Genomic DNA, 26,822 nt, shown 5'->3' with positions numbered 1-26,822 from the left:
GAGAAATATTTTTGGGAATCTGGAACTGCGACATCTGCAACCACCACACCACCCAAATCTCACAATATGGCGAAAACGAAACCTACCGATCGCAAGGCAAAGAAGAGCGCAAAGAGCGGTGCAGTAAAAGAGTCGAAAAAACCAAAGGCGTCACCGGAAGAACTTTTGATTCAAGCCGCTACCTTTCTACAAACATCACAACCCGAAGAAGCGCTGGTCGCCGCACGAAGAGCCCTCAACCTACTCCAGCCCGGCACGTCGAAACCCACTGCTGCAGTGCTACCTGCACTGAACCTCCTCGGCGAGATCAATGTCGAACTGGGCGATCCAGACTCTGCGCGCGAGGCCTTCCAAGCAGCGATTGTAATCGACCCAGAAGGCGCGAACGATGGCGCTGAGAAATTCCTATGGCTAGCACAATTAAACGAGGAGGGAGGCGCTGAGAGTGTGCGGTGGTTCGAGAAGGGCATTGAAGTGCTGAAGAGGGAGATCAGCGAGCTGGAAGGCAAACGGGTGAAGAAGGACGAAGTCGAGGAGCTGCTAGAAGAGAAAAGGCAAAAGATAGCGAACTCGCTCTGTGGTATTGCTGAAGTCTACATGACGGATCTGTCCTGGGAAGAAGATGCCGAGGCGCGATGCAACGCTGCCGTTACTGAAGCACTACTTTTCGCACCCGAAAACCCAGAACCCTTACAAACGCTCGCATCAATACGCATCTCGCAGCTCAAGCCCGACGAAGCCAAATCCGCACTGACACGGAGCATGGATCTTTGGAAAGACCTCGACCCAGACAATCCCAAGGTCCCAGACTATTCGACTCGCATCAGTCTGTCACGCCTGCTCATGGAAGCTGAGATGGAAGACGAGGCGATTGAAGTGTTGGAGCGGTTAGTGGGCGAGAATGACGGCAGTGTCGATGCTTGGTATCTGGGCGGTTGGTGCCTGCACCTGCTGGCGGGAAAGCAAAAGACCGAAGGAGAGGAGAAGGTTGCGACATCACTACTGCGTGCCAGTCGCGATTGGCTGGAGAACTGCCTCAAGCTCTACAACATGCTAGAGTGGGAGGACGAGCGTCTGAAGGAGCACGCTGATGAGATATTGAAGGAGCTCAACGACGTACTCGGCCCCTCTACCGGCGAGGAAGATGAGGACTGGGAAGACGCGGATGAGGAGATGGATGATGATGACGATGACGACAATGAGAAGATGGACGGCACGTGAATGGGAAAGTATATCGTTACAGACCGGCTTGGCCGTGTTGAGGCCGTCGTTGGTCAGCGATACGCGGCTCCGCTGTGAATGGGACCGAAATTGGGGATATTGGGCAGCAGGGGCAGCAATGTTGGGATGTCACAACTGAAATAGTAGGGGCTGCAAGTGTCTGGGACATATCAGCGTACTTACAGTAGAAGCTGGATGTAGTGTAGATTTATTTGATACCCAGGGTGCGTGGATGGATAGCAGAAGCACGACCTGAGGCAGGCAGTTGGCAGCACCAGCGTGGGACGGGGCCCCTGCATGTGGGATGCCGCCGCGAACCTATGTAGGATGGGCACTAGGATGCTGTCAGTGGTGCCGTGACAGCTCCTGAATAGACGAAGCCACACGCCAATCATTCCCCGCTTTGCGAGCTACTGAGGTCGCGTCCCGCTTCGAGGTGCGAACGCGAAGCAGAGGCGCATCGGCGACGTGAACAGAATGTGTGTGTGTAGGACGAGTCGTCGTCGCCCGTAGCAGCAGGGCGCATGCGGAGCGAGTGCGCCAGTCGCTTGCAGGGGAGCTCCCCCATTGGCGAGGGCAGTCCAGGTGTAACACCAAGGTGCGGTGGATGGGATGAGACATGGCCTGCGCTTGGCAGCTCTGTCGACGTTGCCGGCGCCGCCAACGCCACGAATAATCAATCATGCTCATCGAGACCAAGACCGCCCTGGGGAGTTGCCGCAAAGCCAAAGTGACGCTGCGCCATCGCCCTCGCCCGCCGACGTGGTGCCTTTAGATCCCAACCCACAAAAGTCGCGCCCTTTCCGGCCGTCCCTCGCGCCTGCTCCGACAGATGCTCAGACCGCCCCACACCCGTACACATCGCATTCGACGAAGAGTGCGTCGCAAACCCTCGGCCGCAGCTGAGGCGTCTTCCCAACCGAGCCCGGGCATGCCATGATCTGGTATCTTCTTTATCCGCTGCGTGGGTGAGTCGCTGCTGCCCCATAACACGCGTCCGACTCTAAACCCATCTCTAGTACCACTGAACCACCACGGCTCGACACCTCGCACCCCATCCGCCGCGCTTTCCAGGCCCACGGCACCGCCACCGCCCGCCATTGGCTGCTCTCCATTGTCCTGACCATCACCATCTCCGTCCTCCTCTGCTACCAGGCCGTCTTCCAGGCCGACAGCTCGGCCGCCGCTGCCCTCCGCAATCTGCCCAAGCATGTCTGGACATCGACCACCGAGGTCGAGGGCGAGCGCCCCGCCGATGTCGTGGTGCGCCAGGTCTGGGTGCATGGCGACTACATGAATGCAATTGCCCTGCCGGTGCTGCGCGAAGCTATGCATGTCCAGGAAGTGCTTATCAACGGCGGGTTGGATACGCGAGAGAGCGCTGCGTACGACGACCAGCACATGCTCCAGCGCGATGCTCCGGGCTGTCTTGTCGCACCCGCTGGAGAGAAGTGGGGTTGGCACTCGCCGCTGATGTACTGGAACTGCTCGCTCGGCGCGCTGGAGAAAGACGACAACCTTCTCGATACCATTAACGCCCATAATCGCATTCGCTCGGCACTCAATGTCACCCTGCGCCCGAGCACCGTCTTTGCCGGCAAATCCTTCTCAGCCACCAAACTTCGCGCCGCGGATGCGTTGGTTATCACGCTGTTCGACCAGACCAACTCGAGCTTGGGAGATACTTGGGACTCACGGTCGCGCCTTCTGGCTGAAAAGCTGTCTCCAGACTGGTCCATCTTCCCACCCGACGGCCAGGTCGGGCGAAGTCGACTCTACGAGTTCCGGTTCAAGCCGATGACTTTGAACGACGACTTGTTCTTAGCAGCGTCCTACCTAGTGACCGCAGTTTATGTCATATGGAGAATGATGCAGCTGCGAGCAGTCAAGAGTTGGTTTGGTCTGCTTGTAACCATATGTGCCAAGGTAGGCTCACTCCTGATGTTACTACTCCCACTGCTAAATCACCGGGCAGATGTCCATATGCGTCATCGCCAGTTTCACACTCTGTACCTATCTTGGAATTGATTTAGCGCGAATACCCCGCCCATGGTTTCCTGGAGTTGTCTTTTGTTTTGGATTGGGCAATATGTGCGTACACTGTTGCTTCTCCTCTAACCTGGCTAACACGACTAGATTTCGTTTGATCAATGTCGTCCTCGAGACACCCCCGGAGATGCCCCCTCACCAGCGAATCGGAAATGCGCTTGGTGAAGTCGGTCACCTATCCCTTGCTATTGCTTTTCAGAATTTGGCCCTCTTGTACATTTGTTCCCGCCTAGTTTCACCCTGGGTAGCCGACTTTTGCGTCTTTGCTGCCGTCACTCTGGTGTTCGACCTTGTTTTCCACTTGACCTTCTTTGTCGCTGTTCTCAGCGTCGACGTGCAGAGAATGGAACTCTCGGACTCACTGGACCGTGCCGATCTCACTCAGAATAACAAGAAGGGAGCAGAACGACAGTCTTGGCTTGGGGCGTTGTTGGAAGGTACCCTACCCCTCAGCACGCGCTTTGCTGGCACAGTCGCGATCTGTTCCATTATTCTCGCTATCAACTGGCACTTTTTCGATAGTGATGGCAAGCAATTGTCCATTGATACGCTTCGCCAAAATCTCACAATCAGGAAACGGAGACGTACCCCTGACAGCACATGGAGCCCACCACCAATCAATCAGGCTAGGACCCCCGCTGACTGGCTTAGGATCCAAGATCACAATACTGCCCGGGAACTGTTTGGTTTCATCAAGCCAGGTGCTTCGAGCTTCGTAGCTCGTATCTACGACCCCATCCTCGTGGTTGCGAAAGGGGCATACGGGCGCGACCGACCTCAGCCGCCGCTGTCTTTCACCGATGGAGTTCGCCACTTTGCGCAAGGACATGCGTTTCCGGTAGCCTTGCTTGTCGTTACGTTTATCGCGGCTGTAACATTATTCATGAACTATCTTCTCTGGACTGGACTTCCGAAAACTTCTGAAGAGACTGAAGATGACGAAGTCACATTGTCTATCAAGACATTGCCAACGCCGCAGAACCTCGACGTTGTGCAATTGGCCTCTTGCTCGAGAGGACATCTTGCTAGTATATCTCTCGACCGGAGTACCGCACTGTGGCTACATGGCCGCGGGGGATATTTGCACACAACGCTGCAAACAGCAACGATGAAGCCAAAGCTCTGGCCCATATATGCTACGGCTATGGACGATGGTGGCAACATCCTTGCGATCTGTGCAGACACCGGTCAGTCGGCTTATGGGATATCCCAGCATCACGGTTCCTTCTGTTTCCCAAGATCGATATTCGTGGACAGGCGCCCGTTTTGTTTACCTTTGCCTACCTCAAGACACGTTTAGATGTCGAAAAGCTCTACCTTATCATCATCACACCAGACGGACACCTGACCAGGCTCGAAGCACGCACAGGCATCCACTATACCAGGCGCATATCAAGCAGTCCCATCGTCTGCACCACAACTTACACCTCACTCAAGGGCGACACCAGCGTTGTGTTCGTAACGAAGCCTGGCGAAGTCCACATCCTGCCGCTTGTGGAGGAGTGCAATATGATGTCCGAGGTAGTCGCCGGTCTCGACCCCGGGCCACCTCCAGGCAGCAATCCCGCAAAGATCCGATGCATAGAGGCTGTTCCCAGTCTAGGCCTTATTTTCGCACTCCGCGACGAGGAAGCTGAGATATTCGACTTCACGAGCCGAGCGCTCGTACACTCTTTCCAGATCGGTCACGTCAAGCCGCACTCCTTCAGGGTCTTGTATCCTATGCGACGAACATGTCAATGTGGAGCTCCAACAGTGAACTCACTTGCTGTCGCATACACAGAGCAGGACACAGACCACATGATCATGCAGAGCTTCTCCCTCGACGACAACACGTCGTCACAAATATGTCTCGGAAAACCGCTGGACAGAGAGAAGCACAGATGCCGGGGGCTTGATCATGCGAAGGAGGCAGTGTATTATGTCGAGCCTGTCGGAGCCTGGGAGGCGACAGATGCGCTCAGTGTCGTGGGGGTCAGGAGGTGTTTACAATCACCTACGCCATCATCCACGACTTCAGGCACGGATGAATCTAGTCAAAGCGTGGATCCCGTGGCGCTCGCGTCGGCGCTCAAGCAGCGAGCTCAAAACCAAGGCAGTCCGAAGGCCACCAAATCCTTAAGGGGGGTCTTTGCAAAGGGCAGTCGAAGAGGCTTCGTTGGCGACACCGACACATGGGAGGCCTGGACACTCTCAAGCACAGGCGAGTTTCGCTCACGACCACTCGTTCCGGATAACCTTGACGGCACCACAGTGGTCCCTTATGAAGACGAGCTTTTTGTAACAGATCCTGGCCCGATGACTAGACTAGGGAAGCGAAGCGTAGTCGTCGGCTTTGGCAACACTGTGAAGGTTATCACTTTGGGTAAAGAATCGTTCGATGGCTTGACAAACCTCCAGAGTAACGCAATGGATATTGGCCTTGGGTCGTACAAGTGGAGGGCCCGCAGAGGTACTGGCAGGAAAGTACAGTGAGTATTTGCATATGTTTGGCGTAACGGTACAGGTGGGCTCGGGCTCTGGGTGGTGGGTGTGATCTACGTGCAACTTCAGCTCTGGTGTTAGACTACGGATATACCCTATGCGCAGTAAGCGCGGCGTTTTCAGTGAGGCTCTTCCGGCCTTGGCCTCCGTGGGGAAATTAGCAATGTACTATATGATTGATCATTCGCAGCGACTGGAGGCTTCACTTCAACGTCATGGAGCCAGCGTGTACATCAACCTGTGGCAATGCTCCATCAAGCAGGTGGTTTGCCGACACCCAATCGGCGGGATGAAGCGCACCTATAGCTTGTATAGCGACAGTGGAAGCCCCGCAGCAGACGTCGATGTGCATAGACAGCCACAAGTCGCACATACCGAGCCGGCTATCCGCCTAGGCAGACGGCAGTGGTGAGCAGGCTGCATCGCCGCGTGTAGCAACGAAGGACAGGATCAAGCTTGGTTTGGACCGCGCGTTGGGGTACATTGCATTGATGGACGAAGGCCGAGGGACGTCATGTGGCGTGTGGCTGAGGCGAGCAGTTGTGCAAGGGCAGGGTCTGAGGACGGTGTGGTTTTGCGGGGCTAGAACAGGGGAAGAGCCCTTGAGAAAAGGGCCCACGCGACCCCCGTGGGTAGTCGATCGAATCGCGGCACATGCTCAAGTCTGCACCCTCCGTTCATACAAGACATCCCGACCGCCCAGAGCCGCAGGTGTCTTCCTTTTTCTTTTGCGCGCAGGCATTGCTATCCCCAATTGGTACGTCATTCCTCCTTTGGCCTGCGAGTGCTGTTGTTCAGAATTTACCCTTTCACATGCGCCGAAGCCACTATCCATGACCTCCCAACTCTTCCACCGCCCAGCCAGCACCACATTACACCAAAAGACTAACCATGGCGTAGTTCACGCATCATCATGAGTAAAGCACAATCACCATACGATTCACTCCGGAACATACCGCAGTACTACGACAACTCGGACTCGGAGAACTCGGCCCTCAACCTCATACTTGCGCTGCGGCCAGAATGGGAGGAAACCAAGGACACAATTGAGTTTGTTCGGTTTACCGATGGCATCACGAACACGGTATGCATACATTAGCAGCCATGCACTGGCAACGGCCCCCTTTCTACACGCATGGCTAAGACGACGGATAGCTTCTGAAAGCGGTGAACAACCTGCCCGGCCTGTCCAAGACCGAGGTCGACGACGACGCGATATTGCTGCGAGCATACGGAAAGGGAACAGACGTCCTCATAGACCGCGAGAGTACGTGACCATACACCGCCGTCACCCCCGAGACTAAACAAGAAAACTAGAGGAAACCCGCTCCCACTCGCTGCTCGCACGCCACAATCTCGCACCCTCTCTCTACGCGCGGTTTGAAAATGGTCTCCTATACAAGTACATTCCAGGCGACGTATGTACGCCTGAAGATTTGCGACGGCCAGACGTATGGCGAGGAGTAGCTCAGAGGCTGGGAGAATGGCATGCCACATTACCTATATCGAGTATTAGCAGCACATGTCCCGCGCCCGCACAACTCACATCTCACAACAACAAGCGTGCGTCTCTAGCCGCCATGGCGACCCTCACGCCAGGCAAGCCCATCCCGAATGTGTGGACAACAATGCAGAAATGGATCCTCGCGCTGCCGACCGACACAACGGCGCAGGCCGAGCGGCGCGACCAGCTCATGCAGGAACTCGAGAGCTTAGTAGCATTGCTGGGTGACACGCCCGGTGTGGGCGGCTCGAATCCGTTTGTCTTCGCCCATTGCGACCTCCTCTCCGGCAACGTGATTCTCGAGCCTACACCGTCCTCTGCCTCTGCCTCCCGCCGCTCTAGTGCGTCGAGCGGGTCGGACTCACCAGAGACTGCTGCTGCATGCGTGTCCTTTATCGACTACGAGTACGCAACTCCTGCTCCTGCTTCCTTTGACATTGCAAACCATTTCGCCGAATGGGGCGGTTTCGACTGCGATTACTCCGCCATGCCCACACGCACCATCCGCCGCGCTTTCCTCCGCGAATACCTCCGCAGCTTCAGCGCGCACCAGAATAAAAGTTACAAGGAGGAGGAGCTGGAGATGCTGTTTGAGCAAGTTGATCGCTTCCGTGGGGTTCCAGGGTTTTATTGGGGCATCTGGGCGTTGATCCAGGCGCAGATCTCGCTCATCGAGTTCGACTATGCAAGTTACGCTGAGATAAGGCTGGGCGAATACTTTGCGTGGAAGAAGACGCTTGATGGCGGGGTGGAGACGGAGAATGAGCGTATGGTGCTGAGAGAGAAGGTTTGGGCGCAGGAAGAGTAGGAAAGGGAGTAACTTACCACCATGGTATGCTGAGGAGTCAAGAGAGTGGAGAAAGCTGGTTCGGCTGAACATTCAACATGCTTTTCATTGTTCATAGGGCGGGCGCCTTGTTTTCCTTTTCTTGTTCGCTATCAGCTAGAGCACTCACCTTGTTCGCCATTTCTTTACACGCTTAGCACGTTTAATACCAACTTAGAGCACGTTCGTTATGCGACTGTTACCAAGTCAAGACTCCACCCTGGAGCCTGCATCGACGTTAGGTCACCCACTTTGCATGTTTTTAATCTTGATGTAGTCCCCAGATCTGTTCAAGTTTTGTGTCTTGTATGAGGTGGCAGCAAAGCCCTGATCTCCTAATTGTAGACAGCACTCGAATGATTTTCATCTACTCGAGACTTGCCAGCACCTCCTTGAATAAGAGAGAGGTGGATCAACAGCTAGAGAAGGTGCTGCTTTCTTTGCTTCCAGTGTACGGGTCACTCGAGATGCCCTTGTGCTCGACGTCTCCGCTTCCTATAGTATCCTGCGCATGAGCGCCCCAGGCAGCTCTCAGGCCCGTCTCAGATCAACCTTCCACCACGACTCTCATGCCGATGCATGTAACATTGCCTCACAAGCTTCTCCTCTTATTTGCGCCGAAAATAGGCGCTGGGCGCGTGGACATAGAAGCGTATCTCGGATTATTCAGTCATAAACCTCACACTATACACGTCAGCACGATCCGCTTTCTCCCAAGTTCTCCTCCGTAGGCATACATACCATCAAGATAATCCGCAGCAATCAACAACTCCAGACAAAGCTCAGGCGGGATATCCATGTCCGACACGTCTTTACTCTCTGCGTGCTTCTGGTTGTAGTATAGGTATTCGCAGACTTTCTCCAGCACCACACCGCTGCATACCACTGTTAGCCTACTCTCTTGTGATATACCATCCGGTGAAGGAGTGCCGGTGCATAGGGACGGGAGGGAGGCATGGTCGGAGGCAACGTACTTGATCGTAGGCAGGTCAACGCGGTTCTGTGCGTTTTCCCGGAAACCAGCTGTCATGTGTTAGTCGGGTTGTGTAATCATATATGTGAGGAAGAGCGACTTACACAGTGGATCCAGTGCTTTCTTGATCGTTCCTGCTATACAGGCTGCTGAGCGGAGGATCTTGAATTCGAAGCCGTCGTTTGAGACGAGGGTGACGTATTCGGTGGGTTTGTCGTCGGCCATTGTGGTGTGCGGTATATGCTGCGAGTCTGATAGCTTCTGGGGTTGTGATCCGGAGGCGGGGTGTTGAATATGGATCGTCGAGTGGGATGCTGAGTGAGAGAGATGGTGGATATCGCGGGGAAAGATCGCGCTGTCACGTTTTCTCGCGTGGGCGAACGTTGAGATTGGGAGTGGATGGCTTACATCATCTTTCTACATCGAACTCTACTTTCTTGCTTCGTAGAACGAATCCCTTGAACAAGTACGAGGATCAGTTCTGAACGAAGATTCAAACCCAGAGACAATTCCCTCCCCACCGTTGAATTGAGCGCATTCCACAAACACAAAGTCACCCTATCCCATCACCATGGCAAATCGCCCACGACACGTCCTCATTACAGGCGGCAGCCGAGGCATCGGTCTCGCAATCGCACAACTCTTCTCCAAAAACGCCTACCGCTGCACCTTGATCTCACGCTCAGAATCCAATCTAAAAGCCGCCGTAGCAAGCCTAACACCTCTCCCATCCCCCTCATCCCAAGACACACCTCCACATCCCGAAGCAGAAACGCCGGAACCAACAACATACCAACACGGCTACATCGCAGGCGATATATCCCTAGGCTCAAACTTCTGGCACTTACACCCCTCGCGCCCTTTCATCGCACGTCTACCCAAGCCAGAGCGCACGGCGTTTCCGACACATCCTTCTCGCATCGATGTTGTGGTAAACTGTGCGGGTGTTACGCAAGCGAAGCTCTTCTCGGCATTGCATGAAGAGGATCTGGAAGGCATTGTTAGGATCAACCTTACTTCTATGATGCTGGGGACCAAGTTTCTATTACGGTATGCATGCCAACCCCAACTGCGTTCACTCTAGTTATGTTCGTCTCTTTTCTTTATGTACGGTTTGTTGACTTGTTTACGTTTGGAACAGAAATGGGTATCTGAGAGGTAGGAGTCAAGATGAAGGTGAGGATCCGGTCATCATCAATGTCAGTTCGCTACTGGGCTTGCAAGGCGGTTATGGAGCCGTTGCGTATGCGGCGTCGAAAGCAGGTGTTTTGGGGTTTACTCGCGCTTTGGCTACGGAGTATGCGAGTCACAAAGTGCGGGTTAATGCCATTGTACCCGGATACGTGGAAACGGATATGACGAAAGGTGCGTGGAGTCACGATCGTGTTAAAGAAGGACTCCTCTAACCACAGCCAGATCTGAATAACGCTGAGCTTGAACAGCGCATTCCACTGAATCGTTTCGGCAAACCCTCCGAGATCGCTCACGCAGCATTGTTCCTCGCAGAAAACCGATATGCACATAACTGTGTGTTGAATTTGGATGGCGGCTTATCCGCCGTCTGATTGCATTAACTTTACTACACTTGTTGATGTCTTTCCCATTCAACTGCCATTCCGGCCTTGCAAGACGGCCCTGTGGCGTTCTCCAGATGTGCTTCCTTCCATCAAATGATCCAGACTGAGGTATGTAACCAGTGAGTCTCCCAAATACGCCCATTGCAAACGTTTCCATGCGACTGATTGGTGTATAGTACAAGAGAAAAAGAAAATCTATATGCCGTTTGCGCTTTGATGGCGCGCAGTTTGCGGGACTGGTGCTCGAGGTGCGGAGATACGGTGGGATGAGTAGAATGGCTGTCAAGAACGATTGAGCGCTGATGATCCAATGGCGGGGCAAGAAGAATGAAGCATATCGGATACTCCAAAAATCGTTTGTAGACGGCCAAAACAATCAGGAGGTCCAAGGTAAAGACGATACGCCAGGATACGGCCAGCAACAAAACTTTTGCTGTGGGTTTATTCAGTCGTCATCAATGACAATCGCTCCGTCTTTGTCGTCCTCAATGGTTATGTGGCCGTCGTTTTTCTTCTGCGACTCCTCCATGACCTTGCCCTTCTTCCGGATAAGGTCATCCTGCAGACCTGCTTCGCTGGCCGTGCGCTTCGCAGCGCCGTTCGTGCTTCCATTGGTGACACCGTTGGGAGCGGTGCCGTTGACAGTTGCATGACCGTTGGTCTCTGGCGCAGGTGCCTTGGGTTTGGCCGGAATCTTGATCTCATCGGGTAACCTGAGTGGATTCGCGTTGTCGGTGAATTCTGTGTGTATGATGCAGAGCACTAGATCAACTTTTGTTTCTTCTTCCGAGTCGTCAGAAATCGTGAGGAAAGTGTCGTTCTTCAGGCTGAGTTCCTCGAATGTCTTGTCGAGATGAATGTCTTCGTCCATGTCATAGAGTATATCTGAATCGCGCTTGACGCTGAACTCTTCTCCGTAGCCGAGCTTTTCCTTCAGGACCATGTTGATCAGATCGCTTAGCTTCGCGCGCGGTGTATCGACGTGCAGGGTGGCATAGCATACACCACAGGTCGCACAGTGGGGGTTCGGTGGTCGGAGTGATTCGCTTGAGATGACGCGCTCAGTGCTGCGGGTGAGGAAGACCATCTTGGCTTTGTCGAGCTGGTCGCGCATAACCTTGAAGGCTTGTAAGACGCAGAGACTGGCAGTCATGGCATTTGTTGTCGCAATGGCGGGTATGATGTTGCCAGCCATTTCTGTAACCTGTTAGCAGCTATTCCAGCCATATGTGGGCGCTTCCTTACGCTTGATGTCAAACTTGGACCGCATCTCGATGCCGAAGATGTGTGAGCGCAGATTTGCACTCGCAACGACAAAGTCGAGCGTATCCACATCGTCCTTGTCGAAGCTGAGGATAGGTGCCGCATTGCCAACGTCGGCATTTGCGCGCGTCTCTTCCAGGCGGGTGCTGAGTCGCTTGATACTGTCCACGAAGACGGCGAAGTTCTCGGCTACATTCCATGTGACTTGGTCTTGCTGCGCGATTCCCGTGCCCACACCCAGCGATTCCTGCATGAGCGCGTCGTAGTCCAACGCCTCTGGCGCCCGTTTGGTCTTCCACATGTCTTCCATGCTCCGTAACCGCTCAATGTCCTCTTTGAACACCTTGTCGAACACGAGCCGTGGGAAATCCTGTGAGCCCATGGAATCGCGAATGCGCTTCAGCGCTTGTGCCTCCTTCTGCAGGTTCGCGACTTCGCTTGCGTTGTCGGCGTCTTCGCTGTGATCTAGTTCGGGCGCTTCGTCTTCCGAGGTGCCAAAGATTTCGGCGAACAGATATGACTTGCCCCATACTATGCAGTGGATAGGTTGCGAGGGTGTACTTCGAATGGTGCATACGGGGAAGGACTTGGGCGCGGCTTTCGGCGTGCAGTCATAGCATTCGGTTTCGCCCTGTAGTACAGTCAGCACAAAAGTTCGACAGCATTGTAGAATTGAGGTCGCGCACCCTCTTGATAACCTGGACCTGTCCATTGAAGCCAGTCGTGCCACTCTCGATCAAGGGGACGTTGGCGGCAAGGCACATCCTGTTGACATGTCGCCGCGCATCGAGGTTGTCCAGCGCATTGAAGACGAGGCTGAAGCTCTGGAACCACGCGACGTTGAACTGGCCATCCTTGATGTTGTCGTGGTACGCAACAATGCTGATGTCGGGATTGAACTTGCCGGCCGACTCTTTCGCAACCTATCGAGACGTCAGCGCAAGGCCTTTCACCTATTTGAGGAGGTAGCCTCTGCCGTACCAGTGCTTTGGACTTCTTGATATGCTCATTGCGGAACAAGAACTGCCGGTTGAGGTTGCTGAGATCGATGGTGTCGAGATCTACAATATGTATCTCGCCGAAGCCGGTGAGAACGAGGTTCTTGAGGAGTTCGCAGCCAATGCCGCCAGCTCCTACCATCAAGACGCGTGACTAGAGCGCATTAGCGACTGCCCTATGCCATGTTTGCGCGTGGTTGCAGCTACCTCTTTGATGCGCTGATGGAGCGTGCCACCGAGGCTCTGTCGAGCAAACTTGTCGCGTGCCATTGCGGGTTCGGGGGTGGGGATAGGCGAAAGCGAGGTTGTGTTGCGGGCGAGGCTACGACATGCGAAAGTTGGCGAGGTGCCCGTCTCAGGTGAAGGCGACAGGTGAGAGACGTCAGTGCAGCTGCGTAGCGCCGCTCCACTGGGCCTGCGCCGCTCGCGTTCAGCCTCCGGAGCTTGGCGCCTAAACGAGCGCCCTATGAGTGGATCGTGGGCCTCTGAACTGCCGGGACACTCTCTGGTCGCTGCTCGCTACGACAAAAAACTTGCCTAAGGACCTGGTGGAGCTTACTAACGACATATACGAGCCGCCGCAGAAGTCCCATTCATCACGACTACCGGAACCGGAGCTAGCGCACACATCCGTCCATCATCATGTCCGACGACGAAGTTGATCATGAGCTGCTAGACCTCATGCGGAAGCACTGGGGTGGTGGTGCCAAAGAGGAAGGTCCGCCAGAAACAAAAGTCCTCGAAAATGCCCAGTTCATCTGCGATAACAGTATGGACGTTGCCTTGGACATGCGTTCCACCAAGGTCGCTGCTCAACTTGTTCTTGACGAGATGGAGAAGCGGGAGTATTCCACCAGAACCTGGTCAGAGCATGAGCTGCATCCCAAAGCAAAAGACGAGAGCACTGTCAACTTCATCTTCACAATGGATCTTCTGAATTTTAGCTTCTGGAGCGAGAAGAGTGACGAGGAGCGCTTCGCAGTAGTCTACAAGGGAAAGAGATGGACTGGCTACTGGAGTCTGGTTGCAATCTTACAACGAGCGTTAGAGCAAGACATACCAATCACTAGTCCGGAATTCTGGGTCGACGAAGAACTGTGTTCAGATGAAGTACTGCGAACCGTATTCTCTTCTGGTACCGACGAGGAGATTCCCATGTTCGAGCAAAGGATGCGATGTTTAAGAGAAGCAGGGCAAATCCTAGAGGAGGTGCGTTCGTGATGAAACGCCAACACAGAAGAGCAAGTTAACTTATGACTGACGTTGCAGGAATTTGATGGTAGTGTCATCACACTTATTGAAGATGCGAACAACTCCGCTGCCGGCCTTGTGAATCTCATTGCCGAAAAGTTCAACTGTTTCAGAGATGAAGGTAGGTTCGAGAATAAGAAGGTGCGCTTCTTGAAGCGAGCCCAAATCTTCGTTGCAGACCTGTGGGCTGCGTTCGATGGCGAGGGATATGGCGAGTTCAACGACATTGACAAAATCACCATGTTCGCAGGTATGACGTAGCCTTGCCTTGACCAAACCTATATTTTGACTGACTGATGCATCTACAGATTACCGCATTCCTCAAATGCTACACTCACTAGGCATAATCTGGTACTGCCCGCCTCTCGAGAACAAGGTACGCCGCCTTGAGACCATCGAGTCTGGCCACTCCTGGGAGATGCAGATACGAGGCTGTAGTATCTGGGCTGTAGAACTTCTCCGCAAGGAGATTCTGAGGCTGAAACCGGACGCCAAGGTCAACGCTATTCTCATCGACTTCTTCCTGTATGATCTTGCGAAGGAGAAGGAGAAAGAGGAGGCGGATGTCATACCACACCATCGGACAAGAAGCATATGGTATTGAGAGCCAAGAGTAGCGGTGCACATGAAACCGAATAACAACACCCTTGGGCGCCCTATTATTTTCTGGTCGGTGCGAATCAGTAGTTGGACACTTCGCAGAGACGTCAAAGGTGGTGGGGTCGTTCCAAACATTCGCCACTTCCAAGTTTGCGCAATTTTCAGGGACAACGCACATCTCAGTCGTCGCATAACGGCACATCACCGACCGCTGGATTCGCTATCATGTCTTGTCCGCGCGACAGGCTGGGGCTGGGGCATGCAACGCTTTCTTGGCACCGTTACGCCTTACCACTCATCGTTAGACGCCTACGGTAAGGCTGGCCATTCAACCCCCGTAACGGCCTTACCGTACCCTGGTCCCCAGTATTCGTAAACAAATTGTGATCATACTGGTGATCGTTATAGCACGGATAAAGCCGCCGGTGCCTGATTTTTAGTAAAGCAAGGGTTTGACAAACGGTCCTATTTGCCCATTTCGGTGATTTGGACGGTGTTTGCACGGTAGCAGCGCAACGATGAGCACGTGTGAACCGCGATCTATGTCAGCAGTATCACTTGAAATATCTAGGCACTTGGCTGTATGTCTAGAGAATCTCCTTTCCGGCCGAATATCACTTTACTCATTACACTCGTTTCGTAAGGTTCCGTTAGCGACATAACTAAGGAGCAGGTGAGAGTGGTGGCTTAGCTCATTCACATTGATGTACAAGTGCTAGCCTGCAAACACTTGCCTTTCTTGACATTCGAACCGGAGTCCGGTTCCGCCAGCAGTAGCTCCTCTGACCACAGCCCCTCCCACTGAACGATGGGTAACCAACAAAGTTCCGCCGTCCAACAGTGTCTGGAGCAAGCTGTCGGAAAGGATCATGTCGCCTTCAAGAACACACCACTCTACCAGATATCACACGTCAAGCCCTACAACCTCGGTGTTCCGGTGACACCAGCGGCGGTTACCTACCCAAAGACGGCCGACGAGGTCTCCGCGATTGTCAAATGCGCAGTCGACAACAGCCTCAAAATTCAGCCACGTTGCGGCGGACATTCTTACGCCAACTATGGTATCGGAGGTCAAGACAACACCATTGTAGTCGACATGAAGAACTTCCAGCAATTCGCCATGGACAATTCTACCTGGCAAGCCACAATCGGCGGCGGTACGCTCCTTCGCGACGTCACTGAGCGACTTCACGACAACGGCAAACGCGCCATCGCCCACGGGACTTGTCCACAAGTTGGAATCGGAGGCCATGCAACGATAGGTGGCCTGGGACCGACTTCACGCATGTGGGGCTCCACACTTGATCACGTAGAAGAGGTGGAAGTGGTTTTGGCCAATTCGACAGTCGTGCGTGCTTCGGAACAGCAAAACTCAGACATCTTCTTCGCAACCAAGGGAGCTGCAGCCGGTTTCGGGATAGTCACAGAGTTCAAGATGCGCACACAGGCCGAGCCTGGCGAAGCAGTACTCTACTCGTACAACTTCCACGGCGGCTCGTCTGCGTCAAAGGCTGACGCATTCAAAAAGTGGCAGAAGCTGATATCCGACCCGAACCTTTCCAGGAAGTTTGCGAGCCAGTACATACTAACCGAACAGCTCGGCGCCATCATCACAGGCACCTTCTTCGGCAGCCAAGCCGAATTCGACAGCCTGAACATCACCTCCCGTCTCCCAACCGGCTCGGCTCTGGAATCGATAGAACTCAAAGACTGGCTGGGTGTGGTAGGCCACTGGAGCGAAGATATTGCTTTAGAGATCGTGGGCGGAATACCATCCAACTTCTACGCAAAATCCCTCTCATACACCGAGAAAGATATCATACCCGACGAGACTATCGACAAGGTGTTCAAGTACATCGACGAAGCAGACAAAGGCGGTGCACTGTGGTTTATCATTTGGGATCTCGAGGGCGGCGCTATCAACGACGTCGCGCCTGATGCTACAGCCTACGGTCATCGTGACGCGCTGTTCTACCATCAAGCTTATGCCGTCAACCTCTTCGGCAAGGTCTGTCATCACCATATCTCAAACAAATTAGCAAGCGTACTAACAACATCCCCCAGGTCAACGACAAGACTCGCAATTTCCTCACCGGCTTCAACAATGTCGTTCTCGATGCGCTGCCCAACCACGACCAAGGAGCGTATGCGGGATATGTAGATCCTGCACTGGGCGAGAACAGCGCGAGTCTGTATTGGGGCGGTAATGTGGAGAGATTGGAGCGAATTAAGGCGGAGGTTGATCCGTTGGATGTGTTTTCTAATCCGCAGAGTGTACGACCGGCGAAGAGATAGGTGGAGAAGAGAATGGTGTTATAGATAAGAAGGCAAGGCTTGGTGATATGTTTCTGCCTGGCCAAAGGCTTAGGCTCGGAACAACTTTTCTTCTCATAAAGACTGTTTCCAGGATGTTGGACATCTAGCTGGGTGCAACGATGTCGCGATTAGTATGGTGATACGTGAGCGATGTCATTAACAATTTCCGATTTGACAGCTTTCTTTGGTCCAATTTCTCTGCACTAATACTTGGTATTGTACAAATACAGGACTGTAGAACTGACATGTAACTATATGTATTACCCAATGTAGCACAACTGTGACCGGTCATCTCATGCGCAACGGAGGATATGGACCAACCATTGAGATATATTATGAGCTACGTCGTTGATCTGCCTTCCCATCGTCGCCTCAAAACGAGGAATTTCTCCTGCAATACAAATACTACATTCGCTAGTTCAATACCTTTAATTTGAGACGCGGATGGTCGCCCTCGCTGCAGAAGTGGTGACTAATCAACAGTCGGCAATGCCTAAGGGACACATCCGCTTCACGACACCGGTTGGCGACAGGCCACCTAGGAAGCCTGTCGCACCCCATCGATGTTACCGCCGCGAAAGAATTGACCGAGAAAAGGAGTTGAAGAGCAGGAATCGCTGTAACGGTGGGTCTGAAGCATCGCGCGCTGTGGCGAACGCTAGGGCATTGAGCGCGTCTGCGGTCATCATTGCTACAGCCGCGCGGTTCTGGATTTTTTGAGAGAAGTAGATTGATGGAGCAGACGTTGAGTCGTGTTGGGTTGGGACCTGAAAATCCTTTCGCTGTCGCGGTTGCTGGTTGCCCAAGTGTGCATGAACGACAGAGGCTGGCTCCTACATGGGTGTATTGCGGATGTTCTGACAACACGATTACGTCGATCAACCAGAAGGGTGTCGCTGCTGCTTCTGAGAAAAGTTATTCGCAAAACTGATTTGATGATCCTGATCTCGTGAACGGTGGCGTCGGTGCGTTGGGACGTAGAAGTTGGCCACTTCTACATCGATGACGCGACTCCCTCAAATATTACAATTCACGTGTTCTGATTTTCAGGGCTTCGTTGAAGATCAATGCTGCTACTGTCATGACAAGAGTTGTTGATAGAAACCCTGTGCTGCCTAAGGAATGTGTGACTTTACGAGGTGGCAAGGCTTGTCTGTGCGGTCGATGCACTAAAGATTTTCGTCCCCAGCGCCGATGGGACCCTTGCATGATTTCCACTACCCCTTCCATTGATATCATCAGAACCAAGTACCGAGCTCACCTATATTGAGCGTGTCTCTCCAAAGCTTAAGAATTTAAGCAATCGGTCATGGGCTGTTCATTCATATGTTGACGTTGCGCCGGTACGCACCATGTGACGTGTGTCCTGTGGTCCAATCAGTATGTCGCGTACCAAACAGAGCACTTTGCTGACATACTCCAGTCGTTCCGTAGTATAGGCTACGTGCTTCTTCCATAATGCCACGAAAGCCTTTCCTGCGATTGAGGCGTTTTCGTCATCATCTAACTCAAAAGCTCTTTGGCCGCTCCGACACATTCACAAACCATTTGAGGGTTTTCTTAGGCTACGATCGTCGACCAGAAAGCATGTGGAACATTCAAAAGTTGCTATCGGGGCGACCCAGCCGGCTACCTGAACATTTTGGTCGAAAAGCTCGTATACCCGACCTTTTTGATCGGAGAGATCAAGTTTACCTGGCGCTTGAGGCCCAGCGGTTGCAATGGCATATGCCCCCACCGTATGCCTATCATGATCTGCTTGACGCTGCGGCGAGAGTGGGCCGTATTGAAGGCATTATGGGATACAAATTCAAAGACAAGATGATTTGCATCGAAGCGCTCAAGACCACTTCGGCGGCTACACCGCTTTATTTCAAAGGGGTGGTTCATCATATAGACAAAAACAACCGCATGGCACTGCTAGGTGATCGAGTTCTCTCTTTAGCTCTATGCGATGTTTGGTTCCAGACAGGAAATACTCCTGGTATGTACTGCCTATAGCTCTCGTGTTTGAGCTAACATAGCGAATAGCGGAATATACTTTGATGCAGCCGGATATAGAAAGCAGAGTTGGTTTGAGCAAGAAAGGATACGCACTCGGTATACACGACAACCTGCTGCTTCACGATTGGCAACCTAGCACATTCAATCATGTTGCTGAGGCGTTTGAAGCTGTTCTTGGTGCTATCTACTTGGATTCTGGAAACAACATAGAAACCGTTAAGGAAGTTGTCACCGGAATCAAGCTCGACAGTCACAAGATGTTGGAAGAGCAGGTTACAGCCCAGGATCGACTGGACAGTAAAAGGCTTGCGGCGCTACAGTACTCTAATTATATGTCGAACCAAGCTGCCAATACTAAGAAAGCCCAACTGAGACACGCCAAAGAGGCAGCACTGGCAACCAAAGAAGCAGCAAAACTGGCGGAGAAACAGATGGCAGAGCAGCCCAGGGAGGAGGTGCAAGAAGACAACATGTCCACCAAAAGTCAAACACACGACGGGCACTCGGGGACAGTTCAGCCCCAAACTAAGAAGAAAAGCAGCGTTGCGCTCACACATGCGGAGGCCTCAAAAAATCTAGCTGATTCCGTGATTGAATATCATACACATGGTCGCCCGAGTAACGAAAGGGGTCTAGATCGACTTAATGCACAAGACTCGCAACGTCAAAGTCTAAGCTTGAAGGGGAAAACGCCATCGCAAAATTCCGGTCAGGCACCAGATGCAAAAATGCAACGACGTGCTGTCGCAGCTGCCAACAAGCTATCGAAAGAAGGCTACCTATTACGTGATGTCGTGGAACACGATGGCAAGACAATGGTCTCTGAGGGCCAAAACTTGCCAGTTTCTCGCATCGAGAATCGGAAAAAGGCAATTACCCGAGGCATCAAACTATCGCCGGTGGAAGAAGCGACTGAGTTCGTCGCATCGATGAAGTTTCCAGCGGAAATAGAATCATCTGAGGGCTTGAAAGACAGTGATAAACACATCATGAGAAGAGCATGGAACATGGCGGTACTAAAATGCAACGACAGCATCAGAAGAGGCGAGAAGAGAGACTTTGAGGGAACGTTTGCACATAGATTGAGTCGATTGGTACAGGACAAGGTAAATGCTGGTTCAATATCAAGCCGAAAGAAAGAAACGGGGAGGCTTCTCCACCTGCAAGCAAGGCTTCGAGGCCGAGGCCAAGGAGAAGAACATGAGGATACACATCGTCAGGCCGATCCAAAGTTTCCGATCAAGCCTAGTCAAGAGACAACACAGGCACCGGTGGTCCTGTCACCAGAGCCGACAGCTGCGACGGCAACGAAAGCGAACCCTTCACGACAAGATACATACCCTATGCTGGAGATAGCAGACACTGTACTAGAAAAAGCAGAGCCTCTACCAGATACTAGCATGAACAACGATAAGCCAGCCCAAGGACTCTCAGACTCATCGGAGAAATCCCATTTTGCAGATGCTGCCATCACAGAGATGGGCGATGACAAGAACATACAAGTTCGCACCAAGGACGTTGAATCAATAGAAACAGAGATTCTTAACTCGCATAACAACATATGGCAAACGGCTGATGCCGTAGATACGTCAACATCACAGCAGCATACCGGACGCACAACTCATGCACGCCATTCTGCTACGGGAGGTCTGGCGGAGAAGCCATCTACCGAATCCGATTTTTTCGAATCGGACACGGACAGGTTCATGTCGAACATTACGCAAAACGATTCAGAAGCGTCCGACGCCCCTCAACCGAAACCTCATGAGGAATCTGACATGCAATCTTCGGACTCCTGCCAGAGGCCAGAGGAATCGTCCACCCCACTTGCAAGGAGGCTATTCTCCAAACGTTCCAACCGAAGCACGCGTCGTCGATCAAAACAATCATGATTGTTTTTGCTCCTGGCCACAGGTACGCCAGCTGCTTATTCACTAATGTGTATATGTCGATGTATTTGTACAATTTTGTCTGAATGTATGATAACTCAGCGAGAGATGCCTTTACAGTTGTATATTTATGTTTAGAAGAGCACGTTTAACGTATTTGTCCCGATTTCGAGATCCGGAATGCAAATCCGCATTTACCCGCTTCTAGAGCCATTGACGTCTGCCTTGAAGTCTTGCAGCCTGGCAAAGGCATCTATCTTGATCAAATTCGCGGGAAACTAGTAATTAATGAGCTACTGAACATGTCGCCAAGCGTCAATACGAATTGTTGTTGGTTAAGTTCGCATCGCGTCTGTGCATTAGGCGGCAACCTCGAATGTACTAACCTCTTCTCTACCCGCGGCACAGCGAAACATCTACTAAAGTGCCATATTCCTCGCTTTAACCCTCAACGCAAGAAATTTGTACAACTCAATTCAACATGGCATCCCACAAGCGTCCACGACTTACACCCACCCAATTAGCCGCCATGATGAACGACTACTACACCTTCTTGACTACTTTCTACATACCGTCTTCAGCATTGAAACACCCGCCTGCAGGAGGATGGCCAAACATTACTGCGGAGGCGACAATAAACCTGGACAAATCGCCTGTTGTCATTGAGGTCATGAAGCATTTGCCGTACATCGATGAGGCAGAATCAGGCGAAATGATCACAAACATACACTACAAGAGCGACGTGGTAGATTACTCTACATACACAGCAGAGGACTTCGAGAGCTATGATGTATCGTATGGGGAAGACGGACTCAAAGTTTGCGTTGAAGAGATGGAGGAGCGAAGAAGAGAAGAAGAAGAAGAAAATCATCAGGAGGATGAGAACAACGACACAAATAAAGATGAAGAGAACAACAACAACGAGGATGAAGAGGGCAGCGAAGAAGAAGAAACCAATAGCGACGATGAGGATGCTCCGAATGACGAAGGTTACAGTTCTGACGAAGAAGAAGACTACGGTGACGATCCGGATGATGTCGACATAAAAAACATCCTTCTCTTATCCATGGGCTACGAGTCAGGCGGTCGGATCCTCCTCCTAGACGTGCACAAGGGCATCATCCACGAAGATATTGTTCGCTGCAACCTAGTTTCTGGCGTATGGATAGAAGACTTCTTCAACGATATGAAGGACAAGCTACGAAGTTTGGAGTGCGTACCCGTGCGAGGCGAGTTCTACGAGGGCGTGCCCGAAGTGGAGGATGATGGGCCGGTGCCCGAGACAGCGGACCCGTCTTTGGAAGATTATGATGAGGAGCATGTGAAGGTATTTAAGAGGATTTATCGGAAGTTTGGGTGGCCTGGAGAGGGATATAGGAAGAATGAGGCGTTGGAGGCGGTGGAGAAGTATCGAGCGAGTATCTGTGATGATTGATGCGGAGATGGCAGCGGAGGGTCGAATTGATAGAACGAATTGAGAACAGATACTACATATGAACCGTTCTAACGTCGCATAACTGTAGCTGTCGCACTAATTATAGTCGCAGCCGCAGTAATGACATATCGCCACGCATTCGTCCTCGCCCATGTCTCGGCAATAGTCTTCATATCCACCTTGTCAGCCCACTTCTTCGCAGCTTCACTTGCCGTATCCCTGTCCGTACCCTGACCAATACCCTTCAGCACAAATTCCTCGTCACGCAGTAGCTCTTGAGCTTTCCACTTTCCCGCGCCATTCACCCCAGGTTCCATGTACAGTGCTGTGTACGGGATGATAATAGCATTCGCAAGTGCTGCAAAAACGTACAGCAGCCTTGCGGGAGAAGCAGAGTTACTGGAAAGGTAGGCGACGAGAGCGTTACTTGAAGCGCCAGATATGATGAGAGGTGCGACGAAAACGGGTGCGAATTGGTAGGCTTGAAGCCATTGCTTTGCTAGGAGTTTTGGTGGGGCATGCGTGATGAGGGGTGGCATGACGACATGACTGTATGCAAACGTGAAGCCTGGCGAATTGTATTGTTAGCGGACGATCTGGACGGGTTTGAGGCTGATATACCTGTGTATATGGCTGGCGCGATGGTTGCGATCGCTTGTAGGATGGGCACGATGGGCATGAGAGAATCGCTCATCGCGGTTGGTTGCAATGTGATGGAGCTTGACATGCAGTGAAAGAAACTCTTCGTTTGAAGGGTTTTAAAAATGTTGTTCGAAGTGATATGTTCAGGATCCGTGTATGTAGGCGCTTGAGGTATAGAGCTGACGTACTAGCGCGGTGTTTTGGATGTATCAGCATGCCTTAGCTGCATATTCTGGAACAACAGTAGAACGAACCAGATCTTCCTCTGATCTGCACGAGCTGCAGCGGGTATTTATAGCATTGACATGATCTGCGTCTGGGCTCTTATACAACGGTGATCCAGCGTTCCTGTGCAGTCCTGTCGTGATGTTATAACCTTACTTGTACAAATATACTACAACTGATCCAACAGTCTCAAGACCTCTTGCCTCAGATCGCCTAAACTGACATCCTTTCTGAACTCTAATCTCCTGCACTGAACCTCTACTTCTCTCCTGTCTTGCCAATTTCTGCCCAGTACGACGACGACCGGGTATCCAATGAGTTCCGCATCCTTCAATTTCCACCCTAAGCTCTTTGCTGCTCGATCATCCAACACAAGATCCACATCTCCATACCGACCTTCACCACAAATCGCGTCATACACCTCTGACGCGTCGCTCTCATCGACCTTTGGAGATGTGAGGATGATAGCTTCATAAGGAGCTATCGCTCTCGGCCAATTTAGGCCTTTGGCATCTGAGAGAAGTGATGCGACGGCTCCGATAATGCGCGACACGCCGATGCCATGGCAGCCCATTTGTATTGGAGAAGAGAGATTCTGATCTGGTAGCGCAACGACCGCGTTGAGGGGTTTGCTGTAGCGGGTACCGAGGTGGAAGGTGTGGCCTACTTCGATGGCTTTTTGCACGTCGAGTTTGCCATTGGAACAGCGAGGACATGGATCGCCGATTTCGACGGGCGTGAGATGTAGTTTGGAAGACAGAGGGTTTGAGAGAGAGCCGTCGTTCTTGTCGAAGGTAAGGGAGGGGTCGAAGAGGTCGACGGTATTTGTGCTCTTTTGGAGCAAAGTAGAGAGCGATGAGGCTTCGATGCCGGTGTCCAGCTCGATTTCCTCTGGAAGTGCTTTCTTGATAGCGTGAAGATTGACGTGCTCATGTCTCTGTTTCAGATCTATCTCACTCTCAGATGGACGTGGTATCCACACATTGATCTTTGTCTTTTTATCGACGCTTATACCTGTGTACGTCAACCAGCTGTCGGTACCTGACGCTACAGATTGGCTGCTCTTTTCCACAAGCTCTTCGTTGGCGACGTAGTCGCATGAGTTGCAAGACCACACATTGTCCTCACCCTTCGGAGATACAAAATGATACTCGTGGCTCAGCTTGCCTCCCATGTTACCAGAATCGGCATCGGCAACTAGGCACGGCAGTCTGAGCTCGTTGAACAGATTGTTGTACGCTCCCCGTACTTCTTCGTAAGTCTTGAGCGCTGCTTCCGTTGAGTGATCAAATGTGTAAAGGTCTTTCATCATGAACTCTTTAGCCCGTAACAGTCCTTGTCTTGGTCTTCGTTCATCGCGATACTTTCGTCCGATCTGATATAACCTCTGTGGCAGATCCTTGTACGAATGTACCATACTAGCTACCAGTGCTGTGATTTCTTCCTCATGAGTTGGCGATAATAGAAAGCCAGATTCTCTCCTATCTTTGATGCGCAGGAGTTCCGAGTTCGCGGAGTAGCGACCAGACTGCCGCCATAACGATTCCGTAGTAATTGAGGAGAGCGAAAGTTTCGAAGCACCAATCGAGCTCATGTGCTTGTCGATTAGCGATTCAAGCTTGTTTTGAACGCGTAAACCTAGGGGTAGAAGATGGAAGACTCCCGAATGTGCCTGCGCATGATGAGACAAGTGCTAGGAGTCAAGACGTTGTAGATATATACCTGGCGTAGAAAGCCACCCCTAACGAGAAGAGAGTGAGACTCATCTGAAGAATTGTTAATCAACATGTGAAAATTGCCCCCATTATCCTTACCTTGCTCGCTGTCTTGGGGTGATATACCACCAGTTGGTGCCCAGAATTTGGACAATCGATTTCTTGAGTCGGTCTAACTCAAACATCAGTCTTGCCACCAAGAACGTGAATCTTGATTGAGACGACTTACAGCTATAAATCTAGCATATCGAAAGCCTTGTATCGGTGTTCGCTGTGTTCGCGATTGCCATGCAGCTCTACGGATATACGCCGCCATGCGCGCACCACAATGACAGTATCTGATCAAAGGTACGCAGAGATCTTGCAGTCGTCTAGTTACCCTTGGACGAAAAAGAAAGAGTGGAAATGTTGTATGTTCCGTAAATGGTGCGCGACAGCGGGAGATCTGCCTCCAACATGGCGAGCACAGACCACCCCGAATCTCAAAGCGCATGGAAATATTTGGAGATCTAACCCATCTCTCAATTGCTCCACGACCACATCTCACGTAAGCATTCCAATTACTTTACTAGGACAGTGTCCCTTAGGAAGGTGCTAATTGATATCCAGAATGCCTCCACGGATACGCATCAGGCCACGCGCCCTCCGCGCCTGCACCTCGAACCCAACCCACCCCATCTTTCTACCCGCAATCGCAGCCTACGCCACAGTAGCAGCGACTACCCCCGCACCCCCAATTCAGCAGACATACAAAGCCGCACCGCCAGTACTACGATACCCACCGACGCAACCACCCTCTCACAAGCCGCCGGAGGTCCGCAAAACACAACTCCACCGCCAATACCAATCGCTGCTTCGGTCCTCCCCTCTGATCCTGATATTCCAGCACAACAATGTGAAAGCAGTAGAATGGATGAGCATAAGGCGGGAGCTAGCCATTGCCCTTCGCAAGCTGGATGCGGAGAGAGCGAAGAACGGGCAAGAGACGCTTGCAGAGGAGGTTAAGATGCAGGTCATCCAGACGAACATCTTCGCAAGCGCACTGCGAGTCGTCGAATTCTTCAACCCGGAAACTTCGACAATGGATCACGCACAACATCCTACGGACCCGCGGACACCGACGAGTGCGCAGATACCGAACACGAGTAATGACGCTGAGGACGAGCGCTTTACACACGGTCTCTCGAGACGCGCATACGAGATTGCAAACAACAGGAAATTGAAGTTGGAGTTGGAGCCTCTGCTCTCGGGTCCCCTTGCCGTTGTAGCCTTCCCCGATGTTGCGCCGCAATACCTCAAGACCGTCCTGTCCATCCTCTCGCCTTCGAAGCCTGGCTTCCCCGCTCCAAGCCGAAAAGCGAACCCAGACTACTACGAACCAGCCGTCCAAGCTGGTCTCCAGAAGCTGATGCTTTTGGGTGCGAGGGTAGAGGGCAAGGTCTTCGATGTGGACGGCACGAAGTGGGTTGGTGGCATTGCTGGAGGTATCGACGGCCTCCGGGCTCAGCTTGTACATATGCTGCAGGGTGTTGGTGGAAGTCTTACTGGTGCTTTGGAGGGCGCGAGCAAGAGTTTGTACTTTACTGTTGAGGGTAGGAGAATGGATATGGAGGAGAAGGAGAAGGGTCCTGTTGAGGAAGATAAATCGTCATAGAGTCAGTTTGAGGTATGTACAATATGATCGGCGAGATTGAATGACCCGATGCACAGCTCTGCTGGTCTATATGAGTGCTGCAATAAGTATTAGATAAACAGTCGTAACCCCTGGGTTAGCGACCCAATCCCTAGGTCGCTGGTCATATCTACAAAGGCTTGGATCTTCCGCTATGGCAACATCATCGTTGAGATCC

At 52.2% G+C, this 26,822-nt stretch overlaps 12 protein-coding genes across 12 annotated transcripts; 8 read left to right on the top strand and 4 right to left on the bottom strand.

Moving 5' to 3' along the window:
- Positions 1 to 66: 66 nt before the first annotated feature.
- On the top strand, positions 67 to 5,946 carry BKA58DRAFT_448769 (uncharacterized protein; the record flags this gene model as incomplete). Its single annotated transcript, XM_046174288.1, has 5 exons — positions 67 to 1,217; positions 2,241 to 3,147; positions 3,197 to 3,312; positions 3,358 to 4,457; positions 4,484 to 5,946. The coding sequence occupies 5 exons, from the start codon at positions 67 to 69 to the stop codon at positions 5,743 to 5,745; spliced, it is 4,536 nt and encodes a 1,511-aa protein (XP_046021396.1). The 3' UTR covers positions 5,746 to 5,946.
- A 721-nt stretch (positions 5,947 to 6,667) lies between these two features.
- On the top strand, positions 6,668 to 8,066 carry BKA58DRAFT_323083 (kinase-like domain-containing protein; the record flags this gene model as incomplete). Its single annotated transcript, XM_046167897.1, has 3 exons — positions 6,668 to 6,838; positions 6,910 to 7,021; positions 7,072 to 8,066. The coding sequence occupies 3 exons, from the start codon at positions 6,668 to 6,670 to the stop codon at positions 8,064 to 8,066; spliced, it is 1,278 nt and encodes a 425-aa protein (XP_046021395.1).
- A 280-nt stretch (positions 8,067 to 8,346) lies between these two features.
- BKA58DRAFT_392537 (BTB/POZ protein) lies at positions 8,347 to 9,482 on the bottom strand. Its single transcript, XM_046171008.1, has 4 exons — positions 9,162 to 9,482; positions 9,059 to 9,107; positions 8,826 to 8,959; positions 8,347 to 8,768 (listed from the first exon to the last, which is right to left on the bottom strand). The coding sequence occupies exons 1-4, from the start codon at positions 9,280 to 9,282 to the stop codon at positions 8,764 to 8,766; spliced, it is 309 nt and encodes a 102-aa protein (XP_046021394.1). The 5' UTR covers positions 9,283 to 9,482; the 3' UTR covers positions 8,347 to 8,763.
- A 146-nt stretch (positions 9,483 to 9,628) lies between these two features.
- BKA58DRAFT_323004 (3-oxoacyl-reductase) lies at positions 9,629 to 10,622 on the top strand (the record flags this gene model as incomplete). The annotated part of the gene is made up of 3 exons (XM_046167890.1): positions 9,629 to 10,107; positions 10,199 to 10,422; positions 10,474 to 10,622. 3 exons carry the CDS (start codon positions 9,629 to 9,631, stop codon positions 10,620 to 10,622), a joined length of 852 nt encoding a protein of 283 aa, XP_046021393.1.
- Positions 10,623 to 10,935: 313 nt separating this feature from the next.
- BKA58DRAFT_43300 (uncharacterized protein) lies at positions 10,936 to 13,351 on the bottom strand. The gene is made up of 5 exons (XM_046173153.1): positions 13,103 to 13,351; positions 12,879 to 13,049; positions 12,584 to 12,820; positions 11,880 to 12,528; positions 10,936 to 11,831 (listed from the first exon to the last, which is right to left on the bottom strand). The coding sequence occupies exons 1-5, from the start codon at positions 13,163 to 13,165 to the stop codon at positions 11,080 to 11,082; spliced, it is 1,872 nt and encodes a 623-aa protein (XP_046021392.1). The 5' UTR covers positions 13,166 to 13,351; the 3' UTR covers positions 10,936 to 11,079.
- A 47-nt stretch (positions 13,352 to 13,398) lies between these two features.
- Positions 13,399 to 15,152, top strand: BKA58DRAFT_43388 (uncharacterized protein). The gene is made up of 3 exons (XM_046173229.1): positions 13,399 to 14,104; positions 14,165 to 14,396; positions 14,455 to 15,152. Exons 1-3 carry the CDS (start codon positions 13,538 to 13,540, stop codon positions 14,748 to 14,750), a joined length of 1,095 nt encoding a protein of 364 aa, XP_046021391.1. The 5' UTR covers positions 13,399 to 13,537; the 3' UTR covers positions 14,751 to 15,152.
- A 94-nt stretch (positions 15,153 to 15,246) lies between these two features.
- On the top strand, positions 15,247 to 17,130 carry BKA58DRAFT_43329 (uncharacterized protein). Its single transcript, XM_046173172.1, has 2 exons — positions 15,247 to 16,754; positions 16,811 to 17,130. Exons 1-2 carry the CDS (start codon positions 15,555 to 15,557, stop codon positions 17,039 to 17,041), a joined length of 1,431 nt encoding a protein of 476 aa, XP_046021390.1. The 5' UTR covers positions 15,247 to 15,554; the 3' UTR covers positions 17,042 to 17,130.
- A 1,127-nt stretch (positions 17,131 to 18,257) lies between these two features.
- Positions 18,258 to 21,108, top strand: BKA58DRAFT_43223 (uncharacterized protein). Its single transcript, XM_046173122.1, has 2 exons — positions 18,258 to 19,046; positions 19,094 to 21,108. Exons 1-2 carry the CDS (start codon positions 18,521 to 18,523, stop codon positions 20,956 to 20,958), a joined length of 2,391 nt encoding a protein of 796 aa, XP_046021389.1. The 5' UTR covers positions 18,258 to 18,520; the 3' UTR covers positions 20,959 to 21,108.
- Positions 21,109 to 21,386: 278 nt separating this feature from the next.
- Positions 21,387 to 22,447, top strand: BKA58DRAFT_43214 (uncharacterized protein). The gene has a single exon (XM_046173117.1). It carries the CDS (start codon positions 21,437 to 21,439, stop codon positions 22,388 to 22,390), a length of 954 nt encoding a protein of 317 aa, XP_046021388.1. The 5' UTR covers positions 21,387 to 21,436; the 3' UTR covers positions 22,391 to 22,447.
- An 11-nt stretch (positions 22,448 to 22,458) lies between these two features.
- Positions 22,459 to 23,084, bottom strand: BKA58DRAFT_414328 (uncharacterized protein; the record flags this gene model as incomplete). The annotated part of the gene is made up of 2 exons (XM_046172479.1): positions 22,459 to 22,958; positions 23,012 to 23,084. The coding sequence occupies 2 exons, from the start codon at positions 23,082 to 23,084 to the stop codon at positions 22,459 to 22,461; spliced, it is 573 nt and encodes a 190-aa protein (XP_046021387.1).
- A 342-nt stretch (positions 23,085 to 23,426) lies between these two features.
- On the bottom strand, positions 23,427 to 25,045 carry BKA58DRAFT_323876 (uncharacterized protein; the record flags this gene model as incomplete). The annotated part of the gene is made up of 2 exons (XM_046167934.1): positions 23,427 to 24,929; positions 24,980 to 25,045. 2 exons carry the CDS (start codon positions 25,043 to 25,045, stop codon positions 23,427 to 23,429), a joined length of 1,569 nt encoding a protein of 522 aa, XP_046021386.1.
- A 255-nt stretch (positions 25,046 to 25,300) lies between these two features.
- Positions 25,301 to 26,626, top strand: BKA58DRAFT_405402 (uncharacterized protein; the record flags this gene model as incomplete). Its single annotated transcript, XM_046171898.1, has 2 exons — positions 25,301 to 25,320; positions 25,582 to 26,626. 2 exons carry the CDS (start codon positions 25,301 to 25,303, stop codon positions 26,624 to 26,626), a joined length of 1,065 nt encoding a protein of 354 aa, XP_046021385.1.
- Between the last annotated feature and the right edge of the window lie 196 nt (positions 26,627 to 26,822).

This window comes from Alternaria rosae (genome assembly GCF_020736505.1).
Source record: "Alternaria rosae strain MPI-PUGE-AT-0040 chromosome Unknown BKA58scaffold_10, whole genome shotgun sequence".
Classification (NCBI taxonomy): Eukaryota; Fungi; Ascomycota; class Dothideomycetes; order Pleosporales; family Pleosporaceae; genus Alternaria; species Alternaria rosae.
The sequence above is the reverse complement of the archived record's forward strand: the minus strand, read 5'-3'. Positions and strand labels throughout refer to the sequence as shown.